General features: G+C 36.5%; 1 protein-coding gene across 1 annotated transcript in view; it reads left to right on the top strand.

Moving 5' to 3' along the window:
* Positions 1-14,090, top strand: part of ANKS6 (ankyrin repeat and sterile alpha motif domain containing 6) — a 38,616-nt gene that overhangs the window by 20,437 nt on the left and 4,089 nt on the right. The window contains exons 9-15 of the mRNA XM_031055668.1: positions 419-584; positions 1,226-1,395; positions 4,928-5,117; positions 6,479-6,595; positions 8,477-8,544; positions 9,824-9,940; positions 10,843-10,939. Of these exons, the coding sequence (XP_030911528.1) occupies positions 419-584; positions 1,226-1,395; positions 4,928-5,117; positions 6,479-6,595; positions 8,477-8,544; positions 9,824-9,940; positions 10,843-10,939 (925 nt within the window). The remainder of the gene's footprint in view (positions 1-418; positions 585-1,225; positions 1,396-4,927; positions 5,118-6,478; positions 6,596-8,476; positions 8,545-9,823; positions 9,941-10,842; positions 10,940-14,090) is intronic.

Genomic DNA, 14,090 nt, shown 5'->3' with positions numbered 1-14,090 from the left:
TGTTTTGTAAGATGGGAGAGACAAAGCCAGGATTCTGCAGGAAAGAAATTTCACATGTGATATTTTTTTTTCTTCCCCACTGCTCATAGTACTGTGTATATAATATCTCAGGTATATCATATATGCTCATTTTTGTGGCCAAACTTAAGAAGAATTAGTGGCTTAATGTGGTGTAATTTATATTTCATTGAATAAATGTATTCAGTATATATATATATATATATATATATATATGTACATATATATATATTTATATATGTACAGTATATATGTATATGTAGAATAAGATTCTTTCTGATATCCCCTTTGTTCTTCAGTGCAAGTTTCAGAACTTGGGATAAAGAAAATAGCAGTTGAAGTTTGCTCTTTATTTTTCTCAATCAAGAAAGAAAAAATTATTTTTCATTTTGTTTTCCAGACATCTGTTAGCAAAGGTACTAGACCTGTCAAATTGCCAACATTTGCAAGAAGACCAGCATCTCCTTCAAATTCCAATAACTTCAACCATTCTCCCCATTCTTCTGGTGGATCTAATAACATTGCAGGAATTAACAGGCATGGAGGAGAACTGCATAACAGATCAGGTACTATTTTTAATAAGAAAGTAAGTTGTATCTGATTCAGTTAAAAAATTAGTGTTTGTGCTGATGGTAGAAGATATGAAACCTTTTCTGAGTGCTCCTACCATTGTAGAAGCAAAGCTTCTGTAAATTTAGCGGACACGGGATTGGACTTGAAACACCTACATAAGGGAAGAAGCCTCACATTTGTTACAGAACTCTCAGTGGTCAGCCCATCTCATGCAGATTTTACTGGATTCACCCATGGTGGATCAGGTGGATGCTGGCTCATTGCACCATGCATTCATAGAGCTGACTCCTATGCCTGTTGCTTACTTTTTGTTTGAAATAAAAAACAGTTTTCAATTAAAACCAAAGCTGCACACATTGTGCCTAGTAGTTGTTGAAGACAATATGGTGAAGTGGCTTATGAAAACTGTCCAAAGGTATGAAAGTCAGCTCAGTGTGTATATAGACAGGGCTGGTTTCCCTCTTTTGCTACTGATTTCTGTTCTTTATTCTGGAAGCTACTGGAGAGATCTGAACCTTGCAATTGTCTCATGCTTCATCCAGTCAGTTTTAAAATGAAAGTGAATGTTTGGGAGTTAACAAACATTTCAAAATTATGGTTTCCTTTACTGGGTTTATTCTGTTTTTTGTTCTAGGTGGCAGTGCAGATAATGTTTTGTCTCAGATTGCAGCCCAAAGAAGAAAAGCAGCCGGCTTACCTGAACAGAAACCCAGCCAACAGCACAGTCCAGTCCAGTCAACTCCTTCATCTACTGTGTCAGATTTGCAGTGTGCTCAGATTGTTGGCAATGGAAATGTTGTAAAGGTAATGGGAAATGTAAAATTTTGCACCCCAAATAGGTCATATCTCAGTCATGGGTGGCTGGTGCGCCACATTGCACAGCCAAAAAAGAATGGACACTTGTTATGTTAGTGGAAGCTTTTCAGCTCTACAAACCTTACTTTTAGGTGCAAATCCACAGAAGATGAAACCTAATAATAATAAAACTTTATTGATTTTTCTTTATTATTAATTTCACTGTATTAAAAAAAAAAAGTAAATATAATGCTGGATTTTGGGGTAGATCTGCACTATTACGGTTTCTCATTATTTCTTTCTATGGGCCAGGTTTAGTGTTATGTTAGTTATTTCTGGATTTTAGCCTGAAGTGGTATAGTTGGTTTCTCCAGCTAGTTTCCCTTCAAAGGCTCAACCTGAATGCAGAGTATGACATAATTTGTACCAGGATATGATGACCACAGTAATATGCACATAACCAGTCTGCTCCACTGGTGTTATTTTTAAACAGTAGGTCATCACCAAAGTCAGGTTTTGTTCCTGAAGCCATACTGTCTGTGCTGACTTACCTGTCAATTCCCTGGAATAGCTTTGTTCTCACGACCTGCACATTTTCGTGCACATACTTTGAAGTTTCAACTGCTTTGTACAGCCTTTTTGATGGTGAAGATTTTAAATCTTCAGGATCTGCAGAGACACAAACTGGAAAGCAGCATCATAACAGAAGATGTGACACGCTATTGAGAAATTGATGGGTTTATTTACATAGAGAAACATTGCATTTCAGAGAGCGGGAGAAGGAAAACACAAAATTTGGGGTTTATGTTCTAAAAGCCTGATATTCTAGAAATGTTAGAATACGTGAGCAAGAGCAACATTTCTCCAACTTTTGCTTATGTAATCTCCAAGCAGCTCATTTTGTTTTGCTTTGTTTGCATCTGTCAGTGAGATTCTTCAAATTTTACCTGAGGAAACAAAAATTATCAGAGTATAAAATTATTAGTTTTGCAGTCTCATTCTGTAATGTCTTATATGGCAACAGTACACAATATTTATATTTAATCAGTACATAAAAATGATAAATGAAATTGCCAGGTTGTTCAGAAATTACGTAGAAATTTCTGAAGGACAAAAATCAGAAAAAGGTACAATTACCAATGCTGAAACAGTTTCCATGAATAGTCACCTTCTCTCTGATATGTCAGTCCTGATTCTGGAGGGGCTACTGGTTGCTTTTCAAAGATGAGATTGGGAGCTAAAATTTCTAAGTCAGCTGGACCACCAGAGTCTGAGGATTTATACCAATTCTTTGGCATATGGTAATCTTTCCTCCCTTTCTATCCTGTGTAACTGCTCCCTGAGTTATAAATGATCCATCTCTTTTTCCTGTAGACAAAACCCCTTTATCATTCTCTTCCCTCATTAAAGTCTTGTCTGCAGAGCAGCTACCAAATGCTTTTTCTTTCAGAGGTGGTCTGGCCAGTATGTTTTAATTAAACTCTCAGCATGTCCTCTCAGCTTGTTTTTAACTTGGAAATAATTTCAGAAGAGCTCCTTGTGTGCCCCCCAAAAGTCTCATTTTTCTCTGGTTATATTAATCATCCCACCAAGAGATAATACCTGTGCCTGTGAACTTTGGGCTGCAGATCCCATGGCCTTTTGTTGCAATAATGCTGCCACTAAGAAGTTTATCTATTGTTTCCACTCACAGTGGGATACATTAGGGGATAAAAGAGTAGTGAAGTGCTATGTGCTGCAGATCATCTTCTGGAAAGGCTGTTCTTTGTACTGTTGAAAAGATTTTTAAACAACATTTATGCCACTGTCTTGGAAAGCCAACAGCTTTTTCAGTGCTCTTGGTTTAGATGTCTGGACAAGTTTCCTTCTATCCACCAGTAAGAAAACATGTCATAGTGTGGATCTCACTATAGATATTAATGTATCACACAACTGAGGTGATTTTTGGAGATTCCTGGTGGGAGAACACAATCAAATATGGATCCACACTGGCTGCAAAGGCTAGCAGTGTGTTACTGTAATCAGCAATGTAAATGGTGGAAATTTAATGTCTGTATCCGTTGAGGAATGGCTTGTGTCCTCCCATTAGGATCATCCTGTCTAAACTTGGAAATAACTGATCTAAAAACGCAGTGATATTACAGTGATCAATTTTGCAAAACTTACCCATGAGGGGTGAGATGGTGCAAGCTTTAAAGAAAGGAAAAGAAAAAAATGAATAACATTTTACAGGATGATGTGCTTTAAATAAATGCAGACAGTGTGCTAGGGAGGGATGACCATTCTGCAACACAAATGACCAATAACAATTTAGATGGAAATTTGGGACAGAAAGTTGAAATGAGTTCATGATGCTCCTCAAGGAGCTCTCAAGTTTGTATCATTCCATTACTTCTAGTCAATTCAGTGCAGGGCTAAGAAAGTATTACATTCTGACATAGGATAGAGTAATGGAAGAATGTTACCACTCAAATGAGTTTTAGCTTTTAAACCAGCATCTTTTTCATTAACTAGAAATGTTCCATTTATGCCACAGAACAGAAGCAAAATTGTAAAGACAGGAACCACGGTCATTCTTGCATTGTTACCTAGATCAATTTTTTTATCAGTTTGTTGTAGTAGCCTGGGTGACAAAAGGTATTTAAACTCTGAATTCAGAAATCCAGTAAAAAATCACCTTCTTTTTGGGTCATACAGTGCAGACATCAAAATGTATATGTAAGTCAAAGAATTTAGGAGATAAGGTGCATTGATGGTTTTTGGAAAAGTCTGTTGATATGTGTACATATATATATTTTTACTACCCATTTCAACTCATGCATTTTCCTGTTTTCCATGGCTAAAAATATATTAAATATTTGCTAAATTATTAATAAATCACTTGACTCCTCTTAGGTAATAATAAATTTGAGGGTTGGCTGGAAATTTCCATTCCAGTGCAGCAGGGGGTTTAATGCACCCAAAATTTAGTTTGTGCTTGCTACATGTTTCTGGTTAATCCAGCATGAAGTGCTACTTTAAATGAGCATCTCATATGTTTTGAAAATCTTTAACTGAGTCTTAAATCTATGAATGAAAATCCCTATTTTCAAGTTGAAGTAATGTACTTTGTTTCTGTTATTAAACTGTTTTTATTTCTAATAAACCAGTTTTACTTCTGCTTCTGCACATTCCAAGGGAGGTGGGGAGGCGAGTGAGGGACTGTGTGGTGCATAGGTGCCACCTGTATTTAAACCAAGATAGTCCTTTTAGAAAAAGAAAAATTGTAGTGCTTGTGGGCAGTATTTCTTCACAAGAAATAGTTTCTTATTACAAAATTACAGCCTTAATAAATGTATTTTTCTTGATAATTTTGAGGAGAGAGACTTTAATCTGGGATAAAATTGCTTTTATTATTTTAATATAGGTCAAAAAGACATTTCTGGTTGTGACTACACACTCTCAGAAATGATACACAACTTAAGTAATGTTGAAGCATCATGTATTGGTAGACATTTTTGTGATTATTTTTTAACTCAAATGGTTGTATCATTAACTGCAGCAAAAACTGGAGATTAACAAAAGACCTCCATCTGGGACTTCATCTACGTCTAAAAGCACATCACCAACTCTCACACCTTCTCCATCACCTTCCCCATCTCCAAAGGTTCAAAATGCAGAGTCTTCTGTCTCTTCTTCTCACAGACACGCCAAGAGCAATGGCTCCAGCAGTGGTACTATTACAGAGGATGGTGAGTAGCTCACTGCAATTACAGATTAATTCATTGAGAATACCATGTGTTTAAAGCTATAACTATACTGGACTAGTGTGCATCTGCATGAGAGTAAGGTCTCCCTTCTTTCTAGAAAATATATTGTGGTGTTTTGTACAGTGAGATTGATGCTCCTGCACTAACTGCCTTCTTCTCTCCCAAAACCTGGGATTCTTTCTGTTTACAGAGAGACTGGTATCACCTCAAAGCTAGCATATAGGTTGGCCACTCTTAAGTGGCCACATTGTCTGCGTTCATGGCTTAAGTCCTGTTTTTCACCCTTTGTTGAGGGTAAAAAATGCACTTTTTCCACACTAGATTTTTTTTTATTAGTAAATGCAGAGAAGCACATCACTACAGAGATACATTTTTCATCCATAGCAAGTCATAGCTACATGCAGTTAAGAGCTGTAGTGCATTTATGTTTCTGAATCGTGAAAATAACCTTATTACAACCTCTTTTTAACTTGAAGTCCTAAGAAAGAGTTATGATGTTATTACTTTTCCTGTAAGATTAATATCTTTTAAATTAGACTTTTAGGTGTAGATTACAACATTTTAGAAGTCATTTACTGCATTGGAAACAGAGTATTAATAACTTTGTTTTCTCTTGTAAATATCACCAAAAAAGTGAAGAAAATAACATGACTCAGAACCTTTTAAATAAGGAATGGAGGCACTTTGTACTATTTTTGTTTTTCCTGGAATTGTCTCTATTGATTTTGGTTTATTTTCACTTATGCCAGCTTTGTCCATTAACACTAATTCCATTTGACACTGAAGACAGGTGATACTTGACCTTCTTTCGGTCCTCTTCTTATGGCTTAGCTGTAACATATTCTAGTGACTGCTGGAGCAAATCCTTTCATGTTTAGTGCCATTTTATAATGAGATCTTGATAACATAAGTGTTGCTGATTTAGAGATGCATAAAAGCAAGAGAGCTCACTGTTGGATAACAAAACAAATTCCCCAAGCCATCAGCTGCTCTCATCTCACTCAGTGAAGCTCAGTTTTGTGACCGTGCACTAATGCCAGGATACTGTGAGTTCCCTTGTAGCAGAGTTTGTTTGTCAGAAACCCAAGTAGCTCTGGGTTCATTGTGTTTGTAAGCTTTTGTAGTTAAGTGGTCCTTTAATTCAAGGGCTTCTCTTGCTGATGTTTGATTCAGCAGTTGCAATACAAATGCTGGTATGCCAAGCAGTAATCAGAAGAATAAGTACAGAAGGTCTGTAGTATTAACTTTTCTTTCAAGTGAACTTAAATGAGTAAGAACATTGACTGTTACTGTGAAGGAACAGTAGGCAACAGCATTCAGTGGTGTACTTTGTTTCTTTTTAGGCAACCATTTGGTGGACCATCAACAACTTGGCCCTATTCTGAGAGCCAGTGATGTAGACAATTTTGAAAGACGAAACCATGTGAGAGTAAAAGAGGGCTCTGAAAACTTGGAAAAAGGTAATCTTACCTTACTACTATAGAACAGTATGAAAGGAGGTGCTAAATAGGAGTAACATGGGAAAAGCAGTAAGAGCTCCAAGAACCTTTGCTTGCTCCTGGCATGGAAGTAAGGAGACAAGGTAAGTGTAGAGGAAATAGAGTGGTAAAGTACAGGACAAACATGTTAAAGAAGAGTTGTAAAACTGAGAGGTTTCAGGTTTTGTTCAGCCTTAGAGTAACAGTACAGGAACTGGAAGAGGGATAGAGGAAGAGAAAACATGAAGGGCCTACTATGAAGGCATTCTCTGTGTGTGAAAGGTGTTTGGTGTTATAGTTGTTTATGACAATAAGAGCTCAGACACTCTGAAAGTTTCTTCCCATATCATGGCCTACAGTTCTAATCACATGAGCATGGTGAAAAATGAGTAGGGTAACTAACAACCTATAAGAAAAAGTCATTAACAATATACCTAAGGGTCATCCAATGAGAATTCTCTTTTTTTTCTCTAAGATGATATTTTTCATCAAACAATACAGAGAAGTTCCCATGATACATTTTTAAAACTGATTGTGTTTTCCCATGGATTAATGTCAGGGTACTAAAGCTTTTGGTCTGAGGCCATGTTAACTTTTGCAAATCATGTTGGGCATACCAAGTTAGTTGAATTTAAAGTAAAAAAAAAAACAACAAAGCCCTAGCAGAAAATAAGACTTAACTAGAATTTTTCTCTTCAGTTGTCTGTGGACTCCCTTATGTAAAGAAGTCTTCCAAAATAGTACACAGAGGTGTGTTTATCTCAAGGTACTTGATGTCTTTGGAGAAGCTTAGAATATGAGATTGTCTTTCATGTTTCTAGTGATGCTGAAAGAAAAGGGAAAGTCAAAAGACAAAGAAGTGAAATGAATGAAAGCAAAGTATATTTGGTAATGGACTAGTAGTGTCTTTAAAATGAAAGTGTGTTTATATGCAGAATATTAAATATAGTCTTGTTTTATAATGTAATAACTCATGTTCTTCATTTCGACTCTGACTACATGGTTTTACTGACCACTAAGGTACTTAAGGGGGAAAAACAGTTAGTTACTTGTGACAGACAGCAAAGTAATAAAAAGAAAACTTTAGCTGAGAGATGTAATGTGTAATTAAGAAAGGTAATGTCAGGTTATTCTGAAAGTGCACTTATGCTCTTTAGCTAATCACATTTTAAATGTGTGGGAAGAGTCGCTGTCAGGTCCTGCAACATTTAATTTTCTTAGGCTTTTAGAGGAAAGACAGTATTCAGAGCTCTTAGCTCTGGAAGGTGGCCTTGTAAAACTTAAATTCTGTCCAGCTTTCATCTTAGCTGGACTCCAGCTGTCTTTGTTCAAGGTGCCTGGATGTTGGGCATGTAAGGAGAGGAGGCTTCAGAAAGGCCTGTGCTGTATCAGTGTTTTGAATGAGCAGGTGTGTGATTGCTTGCTCTACTCTTTGCCTTCCTGGATGATGACATAGAAATATGCCTTTCAGTTCCTTGCCTGCTTGAGGAGTTCTGCTGTCTAACCTGCACAATCTGGATCAGCCATCTGGCGCCAAGCACCTGCATTTTAGGCATTGAAGTGCCTTAGTTGCCCTTACTGGTTTGGTTTTGTAAGATCCTTTTAATGAGGTAGAAAGGGCAATACAACGGTGTTTATCCTAGCAAGGTAAGACTAGATGTAATTACAGTATATGTAAGTAGGTGAGAACAGAGTAAGCCAATGTTTCGATTTCTGATGGAGAATAAATGGGGTAGTTTTTTTCTTGCCATAAATGACTATGGGAAATATAGGCTTTAATACATATTTTCAGTTTATAATGCTGAGGTCATTACAATATTTTCTAATCTATGGAGTTGACTTTTTTTTCCCCTATTGTTACAGATGAGCTGACTGGCATCCTTAAAAAATTGTCACTTGAGAAATATCAGCCTATATTTGAGGAACAGGAGGTATGTCTTTTCTGAAAGATCTTTTACTGTTTTAGTGAAAGTAGGGTATAAGACGTTGCATCAGGTTTGTGATGCAGAATCAAGTTCTACAACCAGTCCTGGTTGCAGAAAGAACCTTAAAATATGGACCAAGTGGTATTTGTGGCATTCCCCAGAATAATGCAGAGCTTTTTACACTTAACTTACAGCTTTTCTATACATGGGGTTTTTTTTCTCTCTGTTGTTACTCTCTGCTTTTTCTATATATGTCTGTATCCAAGTGGCTAAACAGTTCATAGGACGTACTGTATCATCGCTGGAGTCACAGCTGGAACCTCATTTTCAGAAGGAGAGCAGCAGGGTGTGACTCACTGAGATGGCTGCTTTATCTTCTTTATCCACTGTGCATAAGCAATAGGAGAATTAAATTGGGGAGCGTAGGCATCGTGATAGATGGGAGCTGTGACATTGACTTGCTGAAGGATGCAATGACAGGAAATGTTGCTGAAAATAAGTGAAATTAATTCATTACAATGTTTAGGGCAGGATCAGATGTGAGCAAATACTGTGTGTTTATTTGGTCAAAGAAAAGGGTAATAAATGGACATGCACTAAGTTGACATTGCTACAGAGTTCAAAATTCAGCACAAGCCCAGACAATTTAGCTGCATCACAACAGATCGGGTTATTATTGTTCCCCTGCATGATAGGCAAGGGAGCATTGTGTAGAAATTAATATACTTAGTGTGGGAAGATTCTATCAATATGAAAAGTTTCAGATGTTTGTTCTTATCACAACCTTACGGATATGTTGTAATAATAAAAACTGTTACATGAACAAAACCTAGGTTTTTCTCAGGAGACACTGGAAAAGTAAACACAATATTCTGAAGTTCCAGAAGTACTTAGGGGGAAAGGATGAAGAAAAGAGAGAAACCTTAGGTTTATTCAAGTAGCTGCTACTGTAGGCAGAGGAATTTCTGTGGAGACTATATATTCTGTATTAATAGAACTTGATGGGAAAAAAACTAAAAATCCATTAAAATTTTAGGTGTGATGTCATGATTAGTTGAATGACTAACAACAGATTAGAAGCCTTACAAGAGAGTGGCAAAGTGTGTACCATTTGATGCTGATAATTCATTAAAAATTCTTTTTGCACAATATTTACATTAAATCTATGCAATTATAAAAACCTAAGAAACCACTTTTAACCTGTAGTAATGAATCTTCACATAGGTAAATTTGTCTTACCTTTTTTCCTTTTTTTTTTCTTTTTTGTTTTGTTTTTAATATGCAGGTGGATATGGAAGCTTTCCTCACACTTACTGATGGTGATTTGAAAGAGTTGGGTATTAAAACAGATGGATCAAGGCAGCAAATTTTGGCAGCTATTTCTGAACTGAATGCAGGAAAGGTACATTTTAAAGTACTGTACTTAGTAAATTATTTCAAAGTTTTTTATAAAATTAATACAACATACATTTTGAAATTCAGTTACAGATGTTAGTTAGAAAAGCTGAAATAATTTTTTCTAAACGTAGTATCTCATGTATTTGACTAGTAAAGTCTTCCTTTGTGGCACTTCCTGTTCTCTTTCAATAACTCTTTCCTAGTCCAGTGAACAAGCTACTTGTAAACGTGAGCAATTTTGCAGTTTCTGAATATTGATTTCAGCAGTGCTAAAAAGAATCATCTGGCTGCAATAGTGCAGTTAGATAATGCAGTATAAGAGGAAGGGTGTCCTTTGGTTAATGTAAAAGGTTTTGATTCCTCTGTGATTATGTGAATAGCTTTTCTCTTGTTTCTTACACTTTTATTGCCTTTGAATTTTATGTCAACATGAACTAATTTGCTAAGAATGGTGTACAGTAAACAGTGCTCTTGCCAGAGGGATTTTATACTGGAACATGTCTTTGATTAGGCTTGCTGATGCTTCTCAGCAGCTTTCTTAGATTTGAGGTCCATTCCCTCTCTGATAGTGGAAGTTCAGACAAAAAAACCACAAAGACAGTTTCCCTAAGTCAGTACCAACTGTAGTGATGAGGCTAAAAATTAGGGGAGGTGGATATGTTCCGTACTAAGATATGCCATAAAGACAGGAAAAAAGCAATGGAAATGTTTCTGCTGTTGGCTGGTAGTTTCAGGAAAAGATTACTACAAGGTTTTCTATATATGTCTGTAAGGTAAGGATTTGTTATTATTTCTGATAGTATACTGTACATAGACGCACGTATTTACACATTTGTTGTGTACTCTTAATAAATTCATTTTTTAAACAGAAATTTAAGAATACGTTATTTTATTATTCTTTTACAGGGTCGAGAGAGACAGATTTTACAAGAAACTATACACAACTTCCACTCTTCCTTTGAGAGTAGTGTTAGTAACACACGACCACCAGGTCATTCCCAATGTAAGTAGCACCTGAAATTAATGAAAAAATGTATTGCAGATTGAATCACAGAATCACAGTATCAGTTAGGCTGGAAAACACCTCTGAGATGATGCAGTCCAAGCTATGACCAAACACCACCATGCCAACCAGACCATGGGACTGAATGCCAACTCCAGTCTTTCTTTAAACACCTCCAGAGATGGTGACTCCATCATCTCCCTGGGCAGCCCATTCTGATGTCTAGTCACTCATTTATTGAATGAAATTTATTGAAAGAAATCTTCCTAACGTCCAAATGTGTGGATATTTGATTTAGTACTGGCTGGAAGACAGAATGTGACAAACAAGACAGTTAGCTGCTTTCCTGGGTAATGATGTGTGTCTCTTGCTGAGACTGTAGAGAAGATTCCAATATAAAAAGTAGAGGTATCTCTAAGATGTTTATGCACCCTTCATTACTATCTGAAATAAGGATAAGATATTTGTTGTGCATTACTAAACACAGAAAATGGATGTAAGTATAGCAAACCAGAGTATACAATATACTGTCTATAGTGTTTGTATGTATATATGTAGATCAGTGGGAGGTGTTCCTGTATGATACATAATTAACTTTAGCATACTCTTTATAGGAGACACTTTAGTATGTTCAGTATGTTTTAGTATGACACTTTAGTATGTTAAATATATTCAAGATTTACAATTTAACATGACAATTTAGGCAGCTATGTTAATTATATATTTATGTATGCATGTATTTAGTTATTTTGCATTTTATATGATTATCTATAAAAAGATAATAATATAAATGGTTTCTTCATAATCATATAAATGGTTTCTTTGGAATACATGTATTCCAAGCACCAGTGTTATCTGCTAGCCAAGCTAGAGAAACTGCCTTTTAAAATGTACTGTCTGTAACCAAAACATACAGGTCTTGCTGACCTGTAATAATTGAATACATTTCCTACACTCTCAGATATAAAAACTGCAAATCTCTGTGCTGCCAGCCACCTGAAACAAAGGCAGATACTCATCTGTTACTCCAGATTAAAGCATAGGGTGTAACCTATTCCCACATGTGCTTCTGTATCCATGTTTTAGTAGAAACAATGAAAGCCATTGAATAGCCTTGAGAAGTTCAACCATGTTAAAAGTGCTTCTTCTTCAATTGTTTATTTTGCTGCTTTCATCTACTCATGAAATAATTTCATTTGTTTAGGGGCTATGCTAAATAATTCAGGTATTGTATGCTTTAGGAAACCTTAATAATGAGCTAGTCCCAGTTGTTCCAATCTCAGTCAGCTGCATTTCACTATGTGAAAGCAGATGCTAACTGTTGACCCACTAATGTCTTGGGGCAAACTGGGAATTGCTGGGGTGGTTAGTGAATGTGGGCCACTTCCAGTGTTCTGTGTAGTGTGCTTGGCTGAAAGCCACTATCAGGTGTCTCTGTGTGCATTGTGCAACTTTCCATTCTCAGCATAGTCAGCATGTGTGGGAACTTCTGGATGTCTCGTGGTAACATCCCAGAGCTGAAGAGCCTCTTCTGTAGGTATGACTAGGTGAGCAGAAGCTGTTTGGGATTTGATTACATGGTGCAAAGAACTGGAATTACTCAAGAACCAAAGAAGCATAGAGGTGTAATGCATCTCCAAGCAACTTGCTGACCTTAAGTGTCTTGAAGACATCAAAGGACAAGAATGGTGGCTCAGAGCTGGGGAGAACATCCTTTTGTAAGAATGGAAGCAACAGTTGTTGAGCTTTTGACAAGAGGCTGCAAGAAGGGTGCCATCAGAGATCTGGCTTTTGGGTTTTTGTGTATGAGAGCTCCATGATACAGATTTGGCTGTGAAACAGAAACAGAAGCACTAAGAGAGAAGAGGAAGACAACATGTAGCTAAAAGAAGTTTCTGCACCAGGTAAGCTGCTTTTTATTGTAAAAAGTAGCAGTGGAATCCATATGCAGTCTCTGGAACTTGAAGTAATTTCCAGGAATGTGTAATATTTTAGAGCATAAGAGCAGCTGTACCGAGTCAGATCCAAGGTCCATACAATTGTGTTCAACTTTCTCATCCAGTCTCATCTGACACTGATTTGAAGAGCTACTTGCTTTCATTTGCTGTGAACTTGCCATGTCCTGACTTCTTTTGCTTCATCATACTGGATCAGAAGATACAGTGAGCAGTTGTTTCCTCTTCGCTGCCTCCATGTCACTGATGATTTTACAGATCACTGTGATATCCTTCTTCATTCATGGTTTTTTTTGAGGGGAATGCTTATAGGCTGCTTTGTCATTCCCTGTACCATAGGTTTTCTAACCTCTTTTCTTTTTCTGCTATTATCTTTTCAGACCTGGGAGATACTAGCCTAGCATCCAGTATTCAATATGTAGGCATATTATGGATTTACATGGCAGACAGATGTTTGTTTTTCAGTTGTGTTCTCTACTTTCCATTCTCTTGTTCTTTCCTAGTTATTTCTGGTACTTTGCTGTGTTGGCTATCTTTGAAGACTGAATTGGTATTAATTCAAATTACCTCTTACTACCCAGCTGATCTACTGAATTTGAGCTCACAACCTATAATTTTATATAAACACATATATCATCTTTTCCATTTGCCTTACTTCATATTACTTATCTTGATATTACTTTATCTTCACCAAATTTTGTCACTATCTTATTGTTTAGGCACAGATGTCATATGAAGTCTTTTTTCCAGTCTTCTGTTTACCTTTATTTTTATTTACATGCATAACTTAGGAAGGTTTTTCCCTTCACTCTATATGCCCATTCAAAATCATATATTGAACATACTGTTCATCTCCTGAATATCCTCATGCAGATGCCTATGAAATACTAGTGGTGAATCTCTCTACTATGAAAAAAATCACTGTTTACTGCAAACTTCTCTGCCTCCCTAACAGATTATTTATCTACACAAGAAATTTTATTTTTACCCTGTGGGTTCCTTATTATCTTAAGAGCTAACCTTGAACCTTGTGAAATGCCTTGTCAAAATCCAAGCATCAAATGGACCTCTTTAATCTACAAGACTGTTGGCACCTTCAAGGAATTCTAGTAGGTTGGTGAGGCAAGACTTCAAAAGTCCCTTCTTGATTGTTTCCAACAAAATTTCAGATTGTTACAGGTTTTACTAATCTGGTT

The sequence above is a fragment of the Geospiza fortis genome, unplaced genomic scaffold, assembly GCF_000277835.1.
Source record: "Geospiza fortis unplaced genomic scaffold, GeoFor_1.0 scaffold206, whole genome shotgun sequence".
NCBI lineage: Eukaryota > Metazoa > Chordata > Aves > Passeriformes > Thraupidae > Geospiza > Geospiza fortis.
The sequence above is the reverse complement of the archived record's forward strand: the minus strand, read 5'-3'. Positions and strand labels throughout refer to the sequence as shown.